Source organism: Vulpes lagopus, chromosome 7, assembly GCF_018345385.1.
Source record: "Vulpes lagopus strain Blue_001 chromosome 7, ASM1834538v1, whole genome shotgun sequence".
NCBI lineage: Eukaryota > Metazoa > Chordata > Mammalia > Carnivora > Canidae > Vulpes > Vulpes lagopus.
The window spans coordinates 16,853,224-16,875,575 of NC_054830.1; the positions used below are offsets into that span (position 1 = coordinate 16,853,224).

The window sequence follows — 22,352 nt, forward strand, 5'->3', positions numbered from 1 at the left end:
AAATTTCCTAAGCAAAAAATCTGAAAATAAAATACAGCAGTGTATAAAAAGGTACATTATGACAAGTTAATATAACAGTATCAGAAAGATAATTTAACACTTATAAGTATAGACTTATTTGATCACACCCAGGAAGTATCTGATAAAACTCAGTATCTTTAAAAAAACAACAACAACAAAAAAACAACTCAGTATCTTCGATGACAAGATCTTGGAAGACCAAGGATATAAGGAAAGTTCCTAAGCCCCCAGAAGCCTGTTCTCAATAATCCTACAACAATGTCATCCCTTCCTGGAGAGATGCCTATGGTATCTCCTCCAAAATCAAGAGCATGACATGGTAACAGTATTACCATGTCCCTTCAATGCTGCCATAATGATTGTATCCCAAAGTAGTCAATTAAGAAAACAAAGCAAGCAGTTATTCTATTCTCTATAGAGAATAGAACTGTATTCCTGAAAGAATCTGCAGAAGTTACTAGAAATAATCACACGGTAAGGTAGTTAGCTAGGTAGTTAGCTATAAAATTAATGTGCAGAAGCAACCGCTTTTTCACATGTTAAAAACCAATTCTAAAAATAAAATTAAAAAAAAAAAAAAAAAAAAACAATTCTAGGGCACCTGGGTGGCTAAGTGGCTGAGCATCTGCCTTCGGCTCAGGTTGTAATCCCAGGGTACTGGGATCGAGTCCTTCTTCAGGCTGCCTGGAGGGAGCCTGCTTCTCCCTCTGCCTATGTCTCTGCCTCTCTCTGTCTCTCATGAATAAATAAAATCTTAAGAAAAATATTCTAGATAAAGACAAAAGAAAAGAACAAAACTTGAATATTTTCAACATAACAAAAAGCGTTAATCATAAAATAAAGGACTAACTTCACTCTATTATTTTTTAAAAATAGATTTATTTGTTTGAGAGAGAGAGAACTTGCATGGGGGAGAAACAGGGAAGAAGAAAGAATTTCAGTAGGGAGCCTGATGTGGGGCTCAATCCAACAATCCTGAGATCATGACCAGAGCTGAAACCAAGAGTCAGTCACTTAACCAATTGAGTCAACCAGGCATCCCAACTTCACTCTACTAAAATCAAGGACTTCTTTTCATTAACAGATGCCAAAAAGAAAGTACAAGTAACCAAAGAGGAGAAAACACAGGCAGTACAGCAACTAGAACAATGTATCAAATTTATAAAGCAAACCATACAAACTATTAAAAAGTGAGCAAAAAGACAAAAACTGTTGTGCTACAGAATGAAATATGTATGACCAGAAAACAAGATACTCAAAGGAGTTACAGAGAAGTGTAATTTAAAACCACAATGGAAGGGCATCTGGGTGGCTCAGTCGGTTGGTTAAGTGATTGCCTTTGGCACAGATGGCCAGGTCCTGGGATTGAGGGCCCTGTGCTGGGCTCCCTGCTCTGCGGGGAGCCTGCTTCTTCCTTGCCCTCTGCCACTCCACTTGCTTGTGCTCTCTCTCAAATAGTTAAAATCTTTAAAAAAGTAAAATCACAATGAAATGTCATTTTACACCCACTACATCCACAGAACCCAACACTAGGAAGTGTATGATCAAGTGTTATGATCCAAGTGTCAACTGATACACTCACTGGGGAAAAAACTAAAATCTCCAAAAACCCTACAACTCGCAGGATTAGTCCACCACAAAATAAGAAGTTATAAAAGAATGATCAAGATTCAATGTTCTAACTTGCCTCTACCAAAAAATTCACCTTATGAAAAATCAGTGACAACCAATTTATTTTTTTTTTAATTTTTTATTTATTTATGATAGTCACAGAGAGAGAGAGAGGCAGAGACACAGGCGGAGGGAGAAGCAGGCTCCATGCACCGGGAGCCCGACGTGGGATTCGATCCCGGATCTCCAGGATCGCGCCCTGGGCCAAAGGCAGGCGCCAAACCGCTGCGCCACCCAGGGATCCCGTCAACCAATTTAAACAGAGGACTGAGTGATGCCAACTCCTGGTCTCAAGGAGTCCAAATCGGTCCATCATGCACACTTAGAAGAGTGCTGCATCTAAGTGAAACCCTGGAGAGGTGCCTGTGAGGTAGGTACAAGACTGGACATGCCATATTTGAGATAGAACAGGAACAACCCAAACTGCCCATCCAGTAACAGAAGAATGGATAATTAAACTGGGTTACAATTAAACAACAGTGTATTTTACAGCAGTGGAAAAGCAGGAACTGTGCCTACCTGGACAATGGAACTACAATGGATATGCACTGAAAACCTAAGAGTAAAACAGTCTCAGAAGTCTTTAAAAAAACATGTTCCATAAAGTTTAAAAACAAAATTACACTGAACATATATTAAGTACATTTTTGTGATAAAAGTCACTTAAAAAGTAGTAGAACAGGGATGCCTGGGTGGTTCAGTGGTTGAGTGTCTGCCTTTGGTCAGATCATGATCCTGGGGTCCTGGGATTGAGTCCTATATCCCGCGGAAAGCCTGCTTCTCCCTCTGCCTGTGTGTCTGCTTCGTTCTCTGTGTCTCTCATGAATAAATAAAATCTTTAAAAAACCCCAAAAGCAGTAGAACAATATTCAAAATTAGGATTCTTAGTGCTGGTAGGAAAGTGAAAAGACAAGGGAGAAACAGAGGTGAAAGTTACTGGTAATGCTCTAATTCTTAGTTCAGATGAAATATGTATGCAGCATGCAGGGATGTCTTGGTGGCTCAGCAGTTGAGCATCTGCCTTCAGCTCAGGGTATGATCCCAGGTCCAGGAATCGATTCCCAGATTGGGCTCTCTCTACTTATGTCTCTGCCTCTCTCTGTCTCTCATGAATAAATAAAATCAGAAAAGAAAAAGAAAAGAGGAGAAAAGAAAAGAAAAGAAGAGAAAAAAGAAACGAGAAAAAGAAAAAGAAAAAGAAAAAGAAAAAGAAAAAGAAAAGAAGGAAGGAAGGAAGGAAGGAAGGAGCGAGCATGCAGACACAGTAACGATGAAGAAATCTGAAGAAAAAAAAGGAAAAAACCAAACAGATGGGGTTTTTTAAAAACCTTAACTTCACAAGGTACTGTTAATTGAATGGGCATTAGGCCACCTTTGCTGAGTCAGCTTAATTAACAGTCTGAGTAAATATTATATGGGAGAAATGTGGTATTTTTTTTTCCAAAAGATAATCGGCTTTCAAATGAGGACCCACACCTATAGCTCTACATTCTAAAAAGACTACACACTCACTCTTACAAGGCAAGCCAAATTTGATACTCTTTTAATTAGTTATCAGCCCATGATGTACAGTTACATAATATTAGTGCCTATCCATATAATGATGGTACAGTTAAAGACAGACCCTCTCAAAGGGGAAAAACCTGTGACAAGTGTTCAGGCCTTTAATGAGATGTCTATTAAGAGTTAATCGGGAGTTGTGTGTTCCTCAAGAGGCTATGTGGAGGAGTATGTTAAGTGGTTTCTATCCTACAAAATGTTTTTTCAAGCTGCTTTTAGACATCTTCTTGGAAAAAGAAACACAAAACAACAGCTTCTCTTTGGTCTGAATTCTGGTTGGAACTATAAACGCTTAAGAGGCTGCAGCCCTTCACATATGCCGTGTCGTCTTGTTGATGTCTGTAAACTAGATGGTTGAGAATCCTTCCCTACAAATGTGTAGTCTGACCCATGTCTGCAGAGATAAATGAAGAAGATACTAGAATGAATAAAAAAAAAAGTTCCAAATTTAAGAAGGCACATAACATAAACCAGTGGGCCAATGCCAAACACAAAGGAGGAGAAAATACAAAATCCTCTGACACATAATGGAGCTATGAGAGGAACGCCCGGTCAGCCAGGGGGAAATATCATCACAATTCGTAGTTAGACCTTATAGTAAAGAACAAACCTCTGCAAAGGGCAGACAGTAACTATTCTCAGCTTGGTAGGCCATGTTGAGTCGTAGCCACAACGACTCAACTCTGCCATGGTAGCACAAAATCAGCTATAAAAGCAGCGTGGAAATGAAGGAGTGTGGCTGTGTTTCAATAAAACTTTACAGACACTGAAATGTGAATGTCATATAATTTGTATGTGTCACAAAATGTTATTCTTCTTTTGATTTTTTCTAACCATTTAAAAAACCGTTCTTGTATATTCTGGGCTAAATAAAAGCAGCTGACAACCTGGATTTGGTCTAAAAACCAAAATTTCCGGGATCCCTGGGTGGCGCAGCGGTTTGGCGCCTGCCTTTGGCCCAGGGCGCGATCCTGGAGACCCAGGATCGAATCCCACATCGGGCTCTCGGTGCATGGAGCCTGCTTCTCCCTCTGCCTGTGTCTCTGCTTCTCTCTCTCTCTCTGTGTGACTATCATAAAAAAAAAAAAAAAAAAAAAAAAAATTTCCTACCCCCTGCTCTAGAAGAAGTTGGTGAGTTTTGGATCCAGACTGTCAAACCTTGTCCCTGAATTTATGAGCTGAAGTGACCTCGGGGCAAGCTACTTAGCTGATAGATGCCTCAGTCTGCTTATCTACAAAAGGAGAATAATGATAGTACCTCCTTCATAAGTGCAGTGCTAACAAATTATTTCGTGTAAAATGCTAATAACTGGCTCATAGTAAGTGCTCAACAATATTAATGTTATTAGCAAATTCAGTTGGCTGGACCCAAGTCCTAACTCTCTATTAACATGAGCTCTTGCAATGGCTCTTGGCACTACCTCAGTGACAACAGAGGGCTCTCATTCTGCCCTGAACTTCCAAAGGTCCTTTCCAATCTGAAATGCCATCTGTGACTTTTCCTCCCCATGTGACTTCTGACTTTCCTTTAATGAGTCAGTAGTAAATCACCTGCCCTTGTCCCATTCTCTTAAAATGTAACTAGTGGGCTGGAGGCAGCTGACCAATTTGATTGGGGGTCAGCAAATTATAGCCCTGCTGCCTAATCTTGTAAATACAATTTTATTAGAAGACAGCCATACTCATTTGTTTCAATATAGTCTTTGGCTACTTTTGCACTATAAAGGCAGAGCTGAGTAGTTATGACAGAGACTATCCAGAAGACTGTCATGCATAAGCCTGAAGTTTTTATCATGTAGCCCTTTACAGAAAATGTTTGCCAAACCCTGTGGTAGAAAAGTTCATGCTGTGGCAGTCCTGCTTATGAATAGATACTGTGGAGACATCTAACTCTCACGGTCTTAACTTTAATGTTGGGAATTGAGGGATACTGGCAAATAGGGTATGTGACCAGAACCCGGGAGAAGGCCTATCAAGGTGGCTTGATGCAGCAAGGTGCATGGTGGGAAAGCCTAGGTGGTGAAGAACAGTGGGTGGTCTCTAGTAGTTTAGGACAGCTTCCAGCTAACAGCCAGCAAGGAGCTGGAGCCATCAGATCTACACTGGAAGTAAATTAATTCTAAAGACAGAAGTGAACATGGAGGTGGATTCTTCAGTAGATGAGAATACAATCCAGCCACCACCTCGAGTGCAGCCTCGTAATATCCTAATCAGAAGACCCAGTTAGGCTACACATAAACTTCTGACTCACAGAAGCAATAAGACAATAGATACACCCTGTTTTAAGTCACTAACTTTGCGGTAATTTACTATGCAGCAATAGATAAATATCTATACATCACTGGACTTCTGAATGAAGCTCAACCAAGGCTGAGAGGCAAATTAGCTGGCATCCAAAAAATAACAATATTTTCTCAGACTAAAAACAGGGAATGGTGCAACACCAATCTGATTCCACTCTCTTTCTTGTTGTCTCCTACAGATGCACCAATGATCCCCTCATTTGACTCCAGGCCTCTGCCTCCACATTTGCTCCATGCCCCACCCCCACCTACTTTAGCTATATGTCTCTCTCACTCTTCTTAGAGAGCTGAGCTTCTATCTCCTACCATGCACCAGGCCAAAACACTGTTGCCCGTGCGCACCATATCTTTCTCCTAGCTTCTACAACTGAGTGCTTTTTGGTCTGGTGATAATATTGCCAGCAAAACCAGAATGAGGAGATCTAGAAACCAGCTCCTAAGAGATGAAAAAACTGGAATAGGTAGCTTGGAAGAAAGAATGAAATGCTTGCAAAAATAATAAAGTGAGTTACAAGTATTGATGCTTCCTGGAAAAGGACTATGATTATTTGGTGGGAACTCTTCCACTTCCTGCATGTCATCTGTAAACTGTCTGCAGGTACTTTCTAAAACAGATTGAATCCTGTTATTTCTCTTCCCTGGCGACTTCTTGACATCCACAAGATAAAAGCCCTTCAAATTCAAAGCCTCCTTCCCCACATCTATACAGGAGCACTTGGTCACTGTACCTGTTCCCCACAGACTTCTTGGTTTTAATTTCCAGAATATGCCACATATGTTCATCTTTTCTTCCTTTTTCCTTACTGTTTAAAAGGTCACCTCCTCTATGAAGTCTTCCCTAACTGACCCAAGCATAACTGTTTCTTCCATATGTATATTTCCTCAATCTATAACTCTATTTGTCTTTTTCCTCCTTCTCTTCCTCCCTACCTACCTTTCCTACCTACCTACTTATAATGTCTCCCCACCCGAACTGAATATTCTTCAAGGATACGTGTTTAATTCAGCGATTCACAAAGTGCGGTCCAGGTGCCACCCCCACCCCTGGTGGCAGAAACATTCCCAAGGTCAAAACTATTTTTATAACAACACAAAATGTTATTTGCCTTTCCACTCTCCTCTTCCCCCAAGTGTGGAGTGTGGCTTTCCAAAGGCTACATGACACATGAGGAAGTCAGTTACAGGAACGTGCACCTGTGTACTGTTTTGGTTTACAAGATTCGGTTTTATAATTTCAGATACAGTAAATATCAACTGATATAATTCAAATAAAGCAAAGCATTTTAGGACACTATTATTATTATTTAAAGATTTTAGGGATCCCTGGGTGGTGCAGTGGTTTGGCGCTTGCCTTTGGCCCAGGGCGCGATCCTGGAGACCCGGGATCGAATCCCACATCAGGCTCCCGGTGCATGGAGCCTGCTTCTCCCTCTGCCTATGTCTCTGCCTCTCTCTCTCTCTCTCTCTCTGTGACTATCATAAATAAATAAAAATTAAAAAAAAAATTAAAAAAAAAAAAGATTTTATTTATTTAATCATGAGAGACACAGAGAGAGAGAGAGGCAGAGACACAGAGAGAAGGAGAAGCAGGTTCCATGCAGGGAGCCCGATGTGGGACTCGATCCTGGGTCTCCAGGATCACACCCTGGGCCGAAGGTGGCGCAAAACCACTGAGCCACCCGGGCTGCCCACACTCATTATTTTTAAAGAGCATAAAGAAATCCTGAAACCCAAAAAGTATGAGAACTGCTAGTCCAATAATTTGTGTCTTCTGAGGGAATAGAGAACAGAATACGTAGGAACTCCCTCAACACTTCTGGGAAACTGACCATGTCATTCCCTGTAGTACAGTTCAAGTGTTCCAGAGAGCTGCCAATATACAGTCCCAGCCTGCACCACCCTCTGTGACTCTGCTCCCATCTAGTTATGCATCTGATCTTTCCATGTCCTTATGTGAACTCTGGGTTGCAGCTAACCTGGTTTATGTCCTACCCTCTGCACAACCTTCTGTTACCATCTCTGTGCCTTTGTTCACATTGTTCTGCAGAGCTGAATACTTGCTCCAATCAGGATGAGTGACATCCTAAACCTCTTTTTCAATGTTCAGGTCAAATCTTTTCTTTGTGAAGTCTTCCTTAGTCTAAACTTCCATGTCCCTTTGTGCTAACTCTTACAGCACTTCCCATACTCAGTCCTCCTTAATACTACATATGTACGCTTCATTAGGTCCCCAATCCTTGAACACTGAATTATTTTTTCATATGTGCATAGCCCACCACAAACAATAGTCCCAATTAGTAGAGAGTACTGCTCATTTTTAAAGAGTATCTATTTGAGAGAGCTTGTGTGAGCAAGATGAGGAACACAGGGAGAGGGAGAAGGACAGAAGGAGACTCCACGCTGAGCACAGGGCTCCATTTCACTAACCTGAGATCAAGATCTGAGCTGAAATCAAGATGCTTAACCAGCTGAGCCATCCAGGTGCCGCAAAAAGAGGGTATTACTTATGTCTTATATAGAAGCCCATAGCACGAGATCTCTACTAAGTACCAAAAAGCTAATTTGATAATAGTCTCCAAAGGCATTATATAATTATATCATATAATGGAACCCAATTTCATCCTAAAAATACATACCCTACCATTTAATAAATATGGGTCATTAGGCAGGGCACCTCGGTGGCTCAGCTGGTTGGGCGTCTGTCTTCAGCTCAGGTCATGATCCCAGGGTTCTGGGATCCAGCCCTATATTGGGTTCCCTGCTCAGCAGGGAGTCTGCTTCTCCCTCTACTCCCCCACCACTGCTTCTGTGCTCTCTCTCTCAAATAAATAAATAAAAACTTTAAAAAAAGGGGGGGGGGTTATTAGGCAAGTCACTTAAATACTAGCCAGTATTATTAGCTAATCCTTAAGAGGTTAAATGTTCAATTATGAGCTGCTCAGAAGAGCGACTCTGTATTTCTCTGCCTCTTGAAATAGATCTGAAAGAGCCCTTTAAATAGAATATTGAGAAAGAAAAAAGCTAGAAGCCACTCTACATGATGTAAGTCTGATGATCAAATACTGTCCCACTGTTTAGGTTCATCAGCCTAGCATGTTTTCATGCATGGTGTTTTAGAAGTGCTTGATTTTTTTTTTTTTTTTTTTTAAATTTAGTCGTACCCTTGGTCAGGTCTCCCCACTTCTGTTAGTTCCCAATACAAAGTCACAGGATGTTTTTTTTTTTTTTTTTAAATTTTTTATCTATTCATGATAGTCACAGAGAGAGAGAGAGGCAGAGACACAGGCGGAGGGAGAAGCAGGCTCCATGCACCGGGAGCCCGACGTGGGATTCGATCCCGGGTCTCCAGGATCGCGCCCTGGGCCAAAGGCAGGCGCCAAACCGCTGCGCCACCCAGGGATCCCAAGTGCTTGATTTTTAAAATGTTATGGAAATCCCTGTGATGAGAAGAATGGGGCTATTTATAAGCGATGAATAGTATATGAGGCAAGAACTAGAATAGCCACTTCTGGGCTTTCTGTTCCTAGAAAGTGACCCTTTTGACATTGTTGTCAGGATGTTCTTCTTAATCTCCTAATGGATCAGAGACTAGTTTTTAACCTTCCTGAAAACTAGAAATGATTAATGGAGTCTTCTACACAGAACTGGGACAAATGGCTCAAGATATACTCTTTGGAGTCCTGTATTCCACAGGGTATTAAACGACTCAGTGGACAATCCACTCACTGACATAAAAACCTTCTCCGAACATTCTACTTGTGATTCAATAGCCCCAAAGTATACAGTCAACTGTGGAATAAGGAATAAGCATCAATTAACTTAACCTTTCCAATCTCTCTAAATCAAAATTAAGATACAGACAGTAAATCTACTCAGTAGCAAAAAATTAAAGAAATAAACACTTGAGATCAGGAAATACAAACAGGGGTTACACAAATAAACCTTCGACATACCCTTGAATATGCACACACATTCCAATTCACCACCGGCCTAAAAAAGGGACTAAGATGCACTGTACTGTGACAGTTATACAGGAAAATGTCCTTATTCCTATAAGATGATACATGCTGAATTATCTAGGGTGTCTACAGCTCATGTTGAAACAGTTCACCAACAACACAATAAAAATCATTTAGATCCCTAGATATATTAGTATGGCAAAGTTGAACCTAAATGGGATGCACATGAAATCTCACTGTGCTATCCTATCAGTATTTCAATACGTTTGGCTATAAGTAAACAGGTTATCAGAAAGGCTATTTTGTTTAGGCTCCAGGTCAAGTAAAGAAAAATTTAATAAAGTGTTTAATAAAAGCTTTTGTAATATGGTAAAAAAAAAAGTTATCTTTGATATTCAAATATATTACATAAGTTCTCAGAAAAAAAAATCAATTTAACAATTCCTAGATGGGTAATATCCTCAAACTAATAGAGTTTTAAAAATATAGGTCAGGGATCCCTGGGTGGCGCAGCGGTTTGGTGCCTGCCTTTGGCCCAGGGCGCGATCCTGGAGACCCGGGATCGAATCCCACATCGGGCTCCCGGTGCATGGAGCCTGCTTCTCCCTCTGCCTGTGTCTCTGCCTCTCTCTCTCTCTCTCTGTGACTATCATAAATAAATAAAAATTAAAAATATATATATATATATATAGGTCATAGGCAGCCCGGGTGGCCCAGTGGTTTAGCGCCGCCTTCAGCCCAGGGCATGATCCTGGAGACTCAGGATCAAGTCCCACATCGGACTTCCTGCATGGAGCCTGCTTCTCCCTCTGCCTGTGTCTCTGCCTGTCTCTGTGTGTTCCTTGTGAATAAATAAATAAAATTTAAAAAGATAAAAATAAAAATATAGGTCACACCTTGACACTCTTTTGCTCAAATCCCCCCCATTAGCTCCATCTCACCTACAGTAAACTTTACAATGGCCCATAAGCCCCTCATCATTTCCCATGACCTACTCTACCGTGCAATCCACCTACTTGTCAATGATCTCTCCTTGCTATTCCTCAACTATTCCGGTCAGCTCCTGCCTAGGGGCTGGTACAATGGTTGCTCCCAACGCTTATAGCACTTAGATGTCTGATTACTCCTCCCTTTGCCTTATTTATAGCTTTGCTTGAATGTCACTTTCATGGTAACATACTCCCCGACCTTTTAAAACTGCAATTCCATACACTTCATGTTTATCTTCCTAATCCTGCTTTAAATTTTCACCATACCACTTATCAGCCAACATACTCTTTCTACATATTTAATTTATACAATCTAAGTTTTCTATATCACATATTCCATCTTCTACACCTTGAAAATATACAATGCCTGCAGGCACAGATTTTGGACTGTTTTGGTCACCAGCACCCTAGCACCTAAAACACAATGAAATGACATGGTAACACAACACATTCACAGTCTTATTTATTCCTAGGAGTTAAAAGAAAAAAAAAGAAAAAGTCTACTTTAAGACTGACCTCCCATTCAAGAATGTTTATGTGGTGTAGGCTTGTACACTGAATCACTCTGACTAAATTTTGGCATGGGTTTCTTAACACTCGATCTTGTAGAGATGAATCATCCAGCTGCTCTTCCTAGTAAGTTTGCCTGTCTCCTTATGTAGCTCCTATAGATTTTCAAGAGGACCTGGGTCTTTTCCTACTATATTTCCCATAGGATATAAAGCAAGAGAGTACAATGGAGCTATCAGGTCTTTAATGAACTTTGTTCAATGAATGAACAACACAAAGACATACCAACATACTTTACTTCTGGCAGCATACTACAATAGAAAGAGGTTGAGCTTTAAGATCAGAGATTTAGGTTCAAAATTTAAACAAGCCTATAGTAAGCTGACAAAACTGTTCTCTTGGTTTTACAATAACAACAGTGCTACTTCCTCCAAAGGATTATCAAGGAAAAAATCCTCAAAAGACCAATCAGAAATCCCCTATATAAAGTGTTACAAAGAAATGCTGATTTGCAGCAAGTTCTGGAAAAAATGTTTAAAAATTCTTTTCATTTCTTTTGTCTTAACTTCCCTCACCTTCCCCTATAATGCAGGGCAAATAAAATCTGATAATATTTTTAGTTAAATGTCAAAGGTCTCAAATATCAGTATTATTTTTTCTATTCCCAGAATGGTCTCTGGCCAAACAAAAACAAAAAATCATACAGATTTAGAGAAGTTAGTAGATACATTGGTGAATGACTAGAGTTAAAAAACATGAACTGACAAGCCCCTTCTGAGAAGTGAGCACTCATTTCCTCAAGAATTTCTAGAAGTCTCCTAATGAATATAAGAGGTGTTTCAGATCTGTGTTCATCTACCTTTACTTTTATTTTACCAAACACTACCCCCATTCAAAACCCACAATGAAAACTCAGGTTAATGGGAGAAATCCAAGAGTCCTGTATTTCATAAGGAAATTTATTTATTTTTTTCCTATATTATCATTTTACCATTGTTAATACATATAAGCTAACATGGGCAAAACAGTAAATTAAGTATCACAATAAAAAATATGTCAACTTCCCACTGAACAGCATTATCCTGATAAGGAAAATCCTACATCACTCTATTTCAAATCAATGTGCTATGTGATAAGGCATTATTTTTTATATCAAGTGTCAGTTTAAATGAAAATTTGATACTTCCTTTCCTTGGACTCTCTATCTGGAATGTGGTGGCTCAGAAAGGAGGTACATGTTGACTTCATACCACAATTTTGCTGAGCCAATTCCACAGCAAGAACCATTTGCTGTCTCTTAACTTATTCTATCAGTCACAGCCCAATATAAATCACATTGACTATCATAGACTAGCATTAAGTTACAATTTTATTTACAACTCATTCTAAGATATTCATATTATGCTGGTATTTTCCTTATTAAATGGTAAAAGGATCCAAATTCTGTTGCTACAACTAGTGAGTATCCACTGCACTTCAGAGAGGTCTTCTGATAGGCTGTTTCCAGATACTATGAATGATTTTTACTTTTTGAGCCATTGAAAGAATCATCCTGTCACCTCCAGTGCTTCCTGCAGCAGTCTGACCCAAGCTTTGCACACCGTGGAAACCATACCTTCACTACTCAGTCACAAAAAGACCTCACAAAGACGGAGGTCACTAGATTTTGTTTTTGTCCTGCTAAATTAGAAATGGCTAAGTTTGCAACCGGTTTCTTAACCACTAATGCTTTACAGTATCACCTATCAAAATTTTAAACAGATTTACATGTAAAATCATGTCCCTGATTTTTGCAAAGTACAGAAACTTCTTTGAATCAAACTAAGAAAGCTCTGCCAACCCTTTGCAATTCCATGACCACAGGGAACCAAAAGACCCTGCAAATGAACCAAAACCAAAAGAAAGTAGAGGAAAGTAAGATATTTCCCAGGCAGGCATTCAATAGGCCTAGAGTTCCCCTGCCTGAGCTATGTACTGGCTGGCAGCGCAGAATCAATAACAAGCAAGAGAGATGTGACTTGGCTTGCTAATTTGGGTATCCATCTAAGAAAAATAAGTGAGAGTTTTCAAACTAGGAAATACTGTGTGGGTACTCTGTTAAGATCAAGTCAATGATTTGCTCTGAGGGCCGAAAATGAGAGGTTTGATTAATCTGAAAATCGGTTTCCAGATATAGCTTGCAAAATGAGACTGCTAGATTGACACTTCTAAGAAAGCAGAGGGAACAACAGGAGTAGGGCCTATGCAACATTATGGACACTGTAAGATTTTATGTTTGAAGAGACCTCACTGGAACAGAGCACCAAGACATCAGATGGTATCATCTATGGAATACTGACTAGCAGTTTTACTTTTTACTTCACATAACCTTTATTCTGTAAGGATAAATGAAAGAGACCAAGATAAAATGATTGCAGTTGAAGCATAGTTAATAAATTACATACAAATGAGACAGAGATGGAATTAGGCAAGGTGACAACAAGAAATCTTTAGTTTGGGGCAGCCCAGGTGGCTGAGCGGTTTAGCACCGCCTTCGGCCCAGGGTGTGATCCTGGAGACCAGGGATTGAGTCCCACATCGGGCTCCCTGCATGGAGCCTGCTTCTCCCTCCGCCTTTGTCTTTGCCTCTCTGTGTCTCTCATGAGTAAATAAATAAAATCTTTAAAAAAAAAAAAAAACCAAACCTTTAGTTTGAGTTATTCATCAGAAATTGTTTCATAATGAATGATAAGAAAAAAATTAATGAATATAAGAAATGTTGGGAATACACTACTTATAATTGTATATGAAATATTTTATCTTGGTGTGAAAATTAGCCTTTTAACATATAGGAACACTTGCCAGTTGAGTAGCTAGGTATTGCTTATGAAGATACTTTCCTAAAGTTTTACTCCTCTTCATAATAAAGTAAATAAGGGGGATCCCTGGGTGGCTCAGCGGTTTAACACCTGCCTTTGGCCCAGGGCATGATCCTGGAGTCCTGGGATGGAGTCCCGCATCAGGCTCCCTGCATGGAGCTTGCTTCTCCCTCTGCCTGCATCTCTGCCTCTCTCTCTCTCTCTCTCTCTCTCTCTCCCTGCATGGAGCTTGCTTCTACCTCTGCCTGTGTCTCTGCCTCTCTCTCTCTCTCTCTCTGTCTCTCATGAATAAATAAATAAAATCTTTAAAAAAAAAATAATCGAAAGTCTTTAACAGCAAAAATGTCATCTGATATCACAGACTAGAGTAACTATATAATACATTACAGACAGTACCTAACCATCACTTTCATGTCACACATGAGAGAACTTATAGCTAATGAAGGTAAATAGCTTTTTAAAGTGCTATAGCTATACAAAGAGAACCAAAGGTACAACCCTAAGTGTGCAAAATCCTAAAATCCAAAAAACAATGCTGTCTATAAGAGATCTATTTTAAATCCAAAGACACAAATAGATTAAAAAGTAAATTAATGGAAAAAAGATATTCCACAAACACACTAACCAAGTGAGAGCTGGAGAAGTATGTTAATATCAGATAAAATTTACTTTTAGGCAAAAAAGATTAAAGAGAAAAAGAAAGATGTTATATAATGATAAAAGGGCCAATTCATCAGAAAGACAGAGCAATTATAAATACATATGCAACTAACAACAGAGCCTTAAAATATATGAAGCAAAAACAGACAAAACTGAAGAAATATAGATAGCTCAACAATAATAGTTGGAAATTTCAAGACATCACTTTCAGTGAAGGATAGACCAACTAGAAAAATGATGAAGTAGACAACTTGAACAACACTATAAACCAGACACACCAAACACAGAAGATCCTGTTCAACAATAGAATGCAAAAGGAATGCTCACCAAGACAATATATTAGACAATAAAACAAGTCTCAATAAATTTTAAAAGCTAGAAACCACACAAATTATCTTTCTGAATACAATGGAATTAAAATAAGCAATTGGTAACAGAAAGAAATCTAAAAAATTCACTAATTGGTATATACTAAACACACGCTCTTAAAACAACCCATGGGTCAAAGAAGAAACCAAAAGAGAAATTACAAAATACTTTGAGGAGAATGGTAAAAAAAAATATGTCTGAACTCATGGAACACAGTAAAAGGAGTACTGAGAGGGAAATTTATACAGCTACAGAAGTCAACAGTAATAAAGAAAAATCTCAAATCAATATCCCACCCTCCAAAGTAAGGAAATATTAAAAGAGCAAATTTAGGGGCACATGGGTAAGCCCAGCTGGTTGAGCATCTGACTCTTGTTTTTGGCTCAGGTCATGATCTCAGGGTTGTGGAAGAGAGGCCCATGGTGGGCTCCATGGTCAGCAGGTAGTCTGCTTGAGATTCTTCCCCTCTCCTGCTACACCTCTCTACCTTGCTCTCTCTCAAATAAATAAAATTAAAAAAAAAAAAAAAAGAAGAGCAAACAACACTATAGCGGTGGTAACTTAGAGACCGGAAAAACAACAGGAAAAAAAAATCACTGAAGTCAAAAAAGTTGGTAAAAGTGATGTCTTTATCTAGGTTGATGAAAAAACAATGAGTGGACCAAACTAATTAAAATCAGGAATGAAAATTGGGACATTACTACCAATCTTATAGAAATAAAAAGGAATGTAAAAATACGTTATGAACTTTTTAAACAACAGCTTCACTGAGATGCAATTCATATACCATACAATCAGCCCACTAAAAGATGCATTATAAATTAGATGAGTTTTAGTATATTCCCAGACACATGCAACCATTACCACAGTAAATTTATACAACCCTTCCATCACCTCAAACAGAAGCCCCATACCCTTTAGCTATCATTCCCTTTGCCCGTTCCCCCAGCCCTAAGCAACCATTAGTCTACTTTCTGTCTCTATAAATCTGCCTATTCATGACAGTTCATATAATTGGAATTAAATTATATATTGTCTCCTCTCACTGTTCTTATTTTTCCATCTACAATGTTTTCAAGGATGATCCACAAGGTCACATATGTCAGTACTTCATTCCATTTTATGGATATTATTCCATTATAATATCACATTTTGTTTATCGATTCATCAGCTGATAGACATTAGAATTGTTTACACTTTTGGTTCTTATTTTTGTGTATATGTGTGGCCAACAAATTGAACAATGTACATCAAATAATCAAATTTCTAGAAAGACACATACTACCAAAACTGTCTCAAAGAGAAATATGAAACTTAAATAGACTTGTAACAAGTAAACAGATTAAATAAATTCTTAGGAAAAAGGGGGAGAAAAAAGGGACACCTGGGTGGCTCAGCAGTTGAGCGTCTGCCTTCGGCTCAGGGCATGATCCCAGGGTCCGGGATCGAGTGCTGAGTCAGGCTCCTTAGGGTGAGCTTGCTTCTACCCCCGCCTATGTCTCTGTCATTCTCTCCCTCTCTCTCTCTGTCCCTCATGAATGAATAAATAAAATCTTAAAAAAAAAAAAAAAAAATCAAAAAAAAAAAAAAAAAGAAAGAAAGAAAGAATACATTAAAAAAAAAATTCAGGACCTGGGATGCCTGGGTGGCTCAGTGTTTGAGCATCTGCCTTTGGCTCAGGATGTGATCCTGGGGTTGGGGATCGAGTGCCCCATCAGGATCCTTGCCGGGAGCCTGTTTATCCCTCTTCCTGTGTCTCTGCTTCTCTCCGTGTCTCTCTCGTGAATAAATAAATAAAATCTTAAAGATATATATATATGTAATTTTTAAAAATCAGGACTTGATGGCTTCCTATGTGAATTCCAGCAAACTTTTTTTAAAGATAGATTTCTTTCTTTCCTTTCTTTCTCTCTTTCTTTCTCTGAGAGAGAGAGAGAGAGAGAGAGAGAGAGAGGGAGAGAGAGAGAGGCAGAGACACAGGAGGGAGAAGCAGGCTCCATGCAGGAACCCTGACGTGGGACTCGACCCCAGTCTCCAGGATCACACCCCGGGGCAGGCAGTGCTCAACCACTGTACCACCAGGGCTGTCCTCCAGCAAACATTTTAAATGAATAAGCATCAATAAATTCTTCAAAAAAACTTCAAACTCTTCAAAAATATAAAGAACAATTCCTAACTCATTCTTAGAGGTTAGTACTATCATAACATCAAAACCAGATAAAGTCCCCACAAAAAAAAAAGTACTAAACAAATATCCCTTATGAATACAGATGCAAAAATCCTCAACAAAAGTTGAGGATACTGGGAAAAAAAAAAAAAGTTGAGGATACTAGAACCAAACTAAATCCAACAGAGTATTATTACATGGTTTATTTCTATAATCAATCAAGTGGGCAAAACCATGGAATCAATCATTCCCAGGAATGCAAAAGTACTTTAACAGGCAAGAATCAATCAATACAACATATTTAAAGAAAAAAGTAAAAACACTACGTCATCTCAACTGATACAGAGAAAGTGGTTGGCGAACTCCAATACCTTTTCAGGATAAAAACATTCAATAAATTATGCATAGTGGGAATTTCCTTAAACTTGGTAAAAGGAATCTAGGAAAATCCAAGAGCTAACTAACATCATACTTAATGATGAAATGCTTTCCCCATAAGATCAGGAAAATAATTTCACTTCTAAAAGCATTCAAAAGAATAAAACACAAAGAATAAATTTAACTAAAGGAAATGGAGACTAGGGATCCCTGGGTGGCGCAGCGGTTTGGCGCCTGCCTTTGGCCCAGGGCGCGATCCTGGAGACCCGGGATCGAATCCCACATCGGGCTCCCAGTGCATGGAGCCTGCTTCTCCCTCTGCCTGTGTCTCTGCCTCTCTCTCTCTCTCTCTCTCTCTCTGTGACTATCATAAATAAATTTAAAAAATTAAAAAAAAAAGAAATAGTATTTAAAAAAAAAAAAAAGGAAATGGAGACTAAAAACTTCAAAACAATGCTTAAATAAAGATCTAAATAAATGGAAAGACATCCTGTGTTCAAGGATTGAAAGATTTCATATTGTTAAGATGGCAACACTCCCACTGAATTGAATGCAAGTGAAAACCCACTTCACAAACACATTGAATACTTTAAGGGTGGGGGGACGACAAACAACGCAACAAGACAGGACACACAACTGTTGGTAAGGATGTGGGGAAGTCAGAACATTCCTACATTGCTGGTGAAAACATAAAATGGTACAACCACTATGGATAAGTTTAGTATCTCGAAAAGCTAAACATAAAATTACCAGTTGATTCAGCAATCCCACTCCTAGGTACTGAGAATCAAAAAAATAAAAAAAACCTATGTTTACAAAACATCCTGTAGATCGACATTCATAGAAGCATTATTCAAAATGGAAAAAATACAAATATACATGAACTGATGAATGAATACGTGAAATGTAGTGTATCCACTGACAGACTAGTATTATTCAGCACAGAAAGGAATGAAGTACTGATATATACTAAAACATGGATGAACTTGGAAAACTTTAAGTGAGCAAAGGCAGACACAAAAAGCCCTCATACTGCATGACTCCATTTACAGGAAATGTACAGAATAGTAAAGTCCAGAGAGACAGAACACAGCTAAGTTGTCACCAGGGGTGGAGAGAGGAAGAAACGGGAATACATGCTTAGTTGGTATGGGATTGTCATTTGGGGTGATCAAAGTGTCCTGGAGTTAGAGAGTGGTTGGTGATGGATGCACAATACTGTGAATGTACTAGAAGCTACTAGACTGTATACCTTTAAGAGATTAAAACAGAGAATTTATATTATATGAATTCTGCCTCAATTAAAAAATAACAAAAAAACAACAATGAATAAAACATATCCAACAACATGTAAATTAAAATAATCACTTAAGTCCTTTCAGTATTCTTAACGTCCACATGCTTAAAATCTAGATCTAAAAACAGGCCGACAGGCCTGGCTTGTTCAGTCAGTGGAGTGTGTGACTCTTGATATCGGGGTCATGATTTTGAGCCCTAGTTGGGTGTAGAGATTATTTAAATAAATAGATAAATCTTAAAAACTGGCATGAGATACTTCCCAACTGTGAAGTTATGAACAGTTCTCAGACAACTATTGAATTCTATCTTCCATAAAAGGAAGGAATAATAGAAAAAAAATCATAAACTAATCTTAAGGGACAAGTTATTACTAATTGTTATTCTCCCTTTTAAGTGCAAACAAACCCAATTATTTCAGGAAGCTGACAGGAAAATACAACATCTATTACTCCTGTCCTTGGGGGCAGCCATAACTCACCAAGTTTTTCTGGCTCATCGGGTCCTGTGCCTGCAATACAGCTGCTTTCCAGGCCGTAGGTGGGATCCACTTTCCCAGAGGCTCGTGCTGCTTCTTGTACTTTCTTGACATGAGCTTCAACCAATTCCAATGGGACCTCCTCTCTGACCCGAGAAAACTCCTCTGTTCAAGGATAAAAACGGAACAGTGTGACTTGGTTTTATACAAGATTTTGCTTTAATGTAAACCACTAGAAAATCTAACATATTAGTGTCTTGCATAGTGATCTTTCTGGGGACTCAGTCTTATCCCAGCAAAACAGCAATGCCAAAAGACACAATCATGTATACTGAAGAAATTCAACGATTCTACGTTTTAGCTTACATGTTGTAATATCTTATTATATAAATAACACAGACTTCTAAATTTCCATCAGTAACAATCAAAATTTTTGCCCAAACTAACCTAACTCTGCAGGCTAGACTGATATTAAAGCAAACAGCAAGGATTAAATAGCCAGAAAGTCAAGAAAGAGTTTTTATAGTGTGAGAAAGTTCCAATTACAATAAAAATCCAATAATGCGGGGATCCCTGGGTGGCTCAGCCGTTTAATGCCTGCCTCCGGCCCAAGGCGTGATTCTCGAGTCCTGGAATCGAGTCCCGCATCCGGCTCCCTGGGAGGAACCTGCTACTCCCTCTGTCTGTGTCTCTGTCTCTTATGAATAAATAAAATCTCTAAAAACAAATATTATAATACTTTTCAATATAATAGAGAGGGTAATATGTGATTTTCTTCTGTATAACTGAAATTAACATAGCAGCTGATAACACATAAATCTGAGATAACATATATATGAAAGAAAGCACTAAACCATTATTTGAAACTACTATGTTGCTGACATGCTTCAAACAAGTCCATACCCAAAGCTGCTTTTGCTGCAGCAGATGCCACACGAGGGTCCACCACAGATGCCAAAAAAGCAACAGTGCTCATGACTGGGTTTCCAGACTGACTGAAAGGGACAGGCTGGTAGGCCAGGGGCCCCAGGGAAGCATCCGAATTCTCAAGGTATGGGTCCTCAATAGGAAGCCTCAGAAAGTGGAGGATGCATTCATCCTGAGTACGACTTCCGACGTGCTCTGACACTTTGTTCCAATCATCCTTGTACATCTCCAGGGCCTGTAACAGAAAAAAAAACCCAGGAGCTTTAGGATTAGGTAACAAGGAACCAAGATATGTAATAGTATCAGAAGCCTGTGACTGTTCTTTGGGTGTGTTTTTAAAAAAATAATGAAAATGATTATATGGTACACAAGAAAATGGGTAGGTTTGATTGCTTTCCTAACTACGTTAAATCTCAATCAGGCAAAAAAAATTAAAAGCATACACACATAAAAGGAAGAACTGTCTTTCATTAATACATATAATCATTTATATAGAAAATCCAAAGAAATCTACAAAAAGATACTAAAACTAAAAGGTTTAACAAAGTCACAGGAGAGATGTGGAATAGAAAAAAATTTCAATGAAAAGTTTTAATTGGAAAAAAAAAAGGTATTTAAAATACCACAAAAATGAAGTATGTAGGGAACAAATACATTAAGATATCATCTCTCTCCAAGCTCAGTAACAGGTTCAACACAATCCCATTCAAATTCCATGTCTTTTTTGTTAAAAACTAAGAAACTAATACTAAAATTTATAAAATATATAAATACTCAATTTAAAAATTCATAATTTGTCAGAGAAAAATGCTGAACAACTTTCAAAAAAGAGTAAAAGTAGTCTCCAAAGGGGAGAGAGGCACTACGAGAAAATCAAGGAAATGGATAAAAAGAAGGTATTCAGTAGTTGATCAAAGCTGCTATTCTCACATGATTCTCACCAGGCACAATTTTGCCTCTTTGGGGACATTTAGTAATATCTGCAGACATTTTTGCTTGGCACAACCGGGGAGGTGCTACTGGCATCTACTGAGTAGAGGCCATGGATGCTGTTAAACATTCTACAATGCAAAATAGATCCAGAGCCTGATTTGCTCATCTATGCTATGAGATGAGCTTGCAATGATGATGATTCTTTCTATGTTTATGAAGGTGAATTCTTAACCCAGGGCTCCAACTGCTGCCCCAGGCTTGTCCTCTTACTAGAGAGGCAGAGGACGCCTCACAACTCACATTAGCGAACTGTCTTATTCATTTAATCCCTTGAAAGACAAGGCTAATTCTGGGTTTTCTCTGGACAGCTAGTGGCCTCAGATCGTTCTAGAAGGACTTACTTAGAAAAAAGACCCAGATTGTAACAAAAAAGAAAAATCAATTTCTTTCCTTAGGATCCTCGGGGCCAGAAAGATATAATTGGGGCCATTTTATGCTTCTGATTATGGGGAGATTTTTGGGGATACTATACCAGAGTCTTTTCAAAAAAACTTATTTAAAAATTTTTTCTTTAATTTCCTCAGCCAGAATAAATATAGTTCAGGAAGTTTTTTTCCCAGAATACAACTAAGAAATCCTCTGACAGGCAAAATTCAAGAAAGAATCAGTATCGAGAAAAGCATTAGACAGAGAAAGTGAGGTTCCAAGCCTGGGCACTGATGGTAGTATTACATAACAGGAAACTGAAGATGTTTTCAAACAGAACATGGTGGCAGACTGGCTGGGAAGGAAGGAGAGGGCTGATATATTAGCAAACATTTTATAGTACTACAAAACACCTTCATTCTTTCTGCTATGACCTGGGTCCCTTCACTGCTCCTTACCTGGATTCTTAGAATTCCCTGTTTCTCTATCCTTAAATTCATCCTTCTCCTATTACCAGAATGAGTCATGTTTCACACATGACACTTCTCTCTCCTGCCTAAAACTATAACCTTGCTCATAAATATCTTATGAAATTAAGACCAAACAGGATTGGGGCTCTGTCCCACTCCACCCCGTGCCCTATTCTTTCAAGTCTGAGGAATATCCAGATCCCAAAACACTATTCCTAGTTATTGAAATATTATGAACTAAAGCCAACAACATAGCTGTCCATTCCCAGGAAGCTATCCTTTAAGGGTCACCCAGCCATTGCACAGCCATCCCCCCTGGACATGACTTGTGCTCCGAGTACAGCTCCAAATGTAAAGCTGAGGCTGTGGCACTCATT

General features: G+C 38.9%; 1 protein-coding gene across 3 annotated transcripts in view; it reads right to left on the bottom strand.

Moving 5' to 3' along the window:
* SMARCC1 (SWI/SNF related, matrix associated, actin dependent regulator of chromatin subfamily c member 1) overlaps nucleotides 1-22,352 on the bottom strand; it is a 173,290-nt gene that overhangs the window by 49,951 nt on the left and 100,987 nt on the right. For all 3 annotated transcript variants that reach the window (XM_041762049.1, XM_041762048.1, XM_041762050.1), the window contains exons 20-21: nucleotides 20,123-20,381; nucleotides 19,223-19,384 (exon numbers count right to left, since the gene is read on the bottom strand). In XM_041762049.1, the coding sequence (XP_041617983.1) occupies nucleotides 19,223-19,384; nucleotides 20,123-20,381 (421 nt within the window). The remainder of the gene's footprint in view (nucleotides 1-19,222; nucleotides 19,385-20,122; nucleotides 20,382-22,352) is intronic.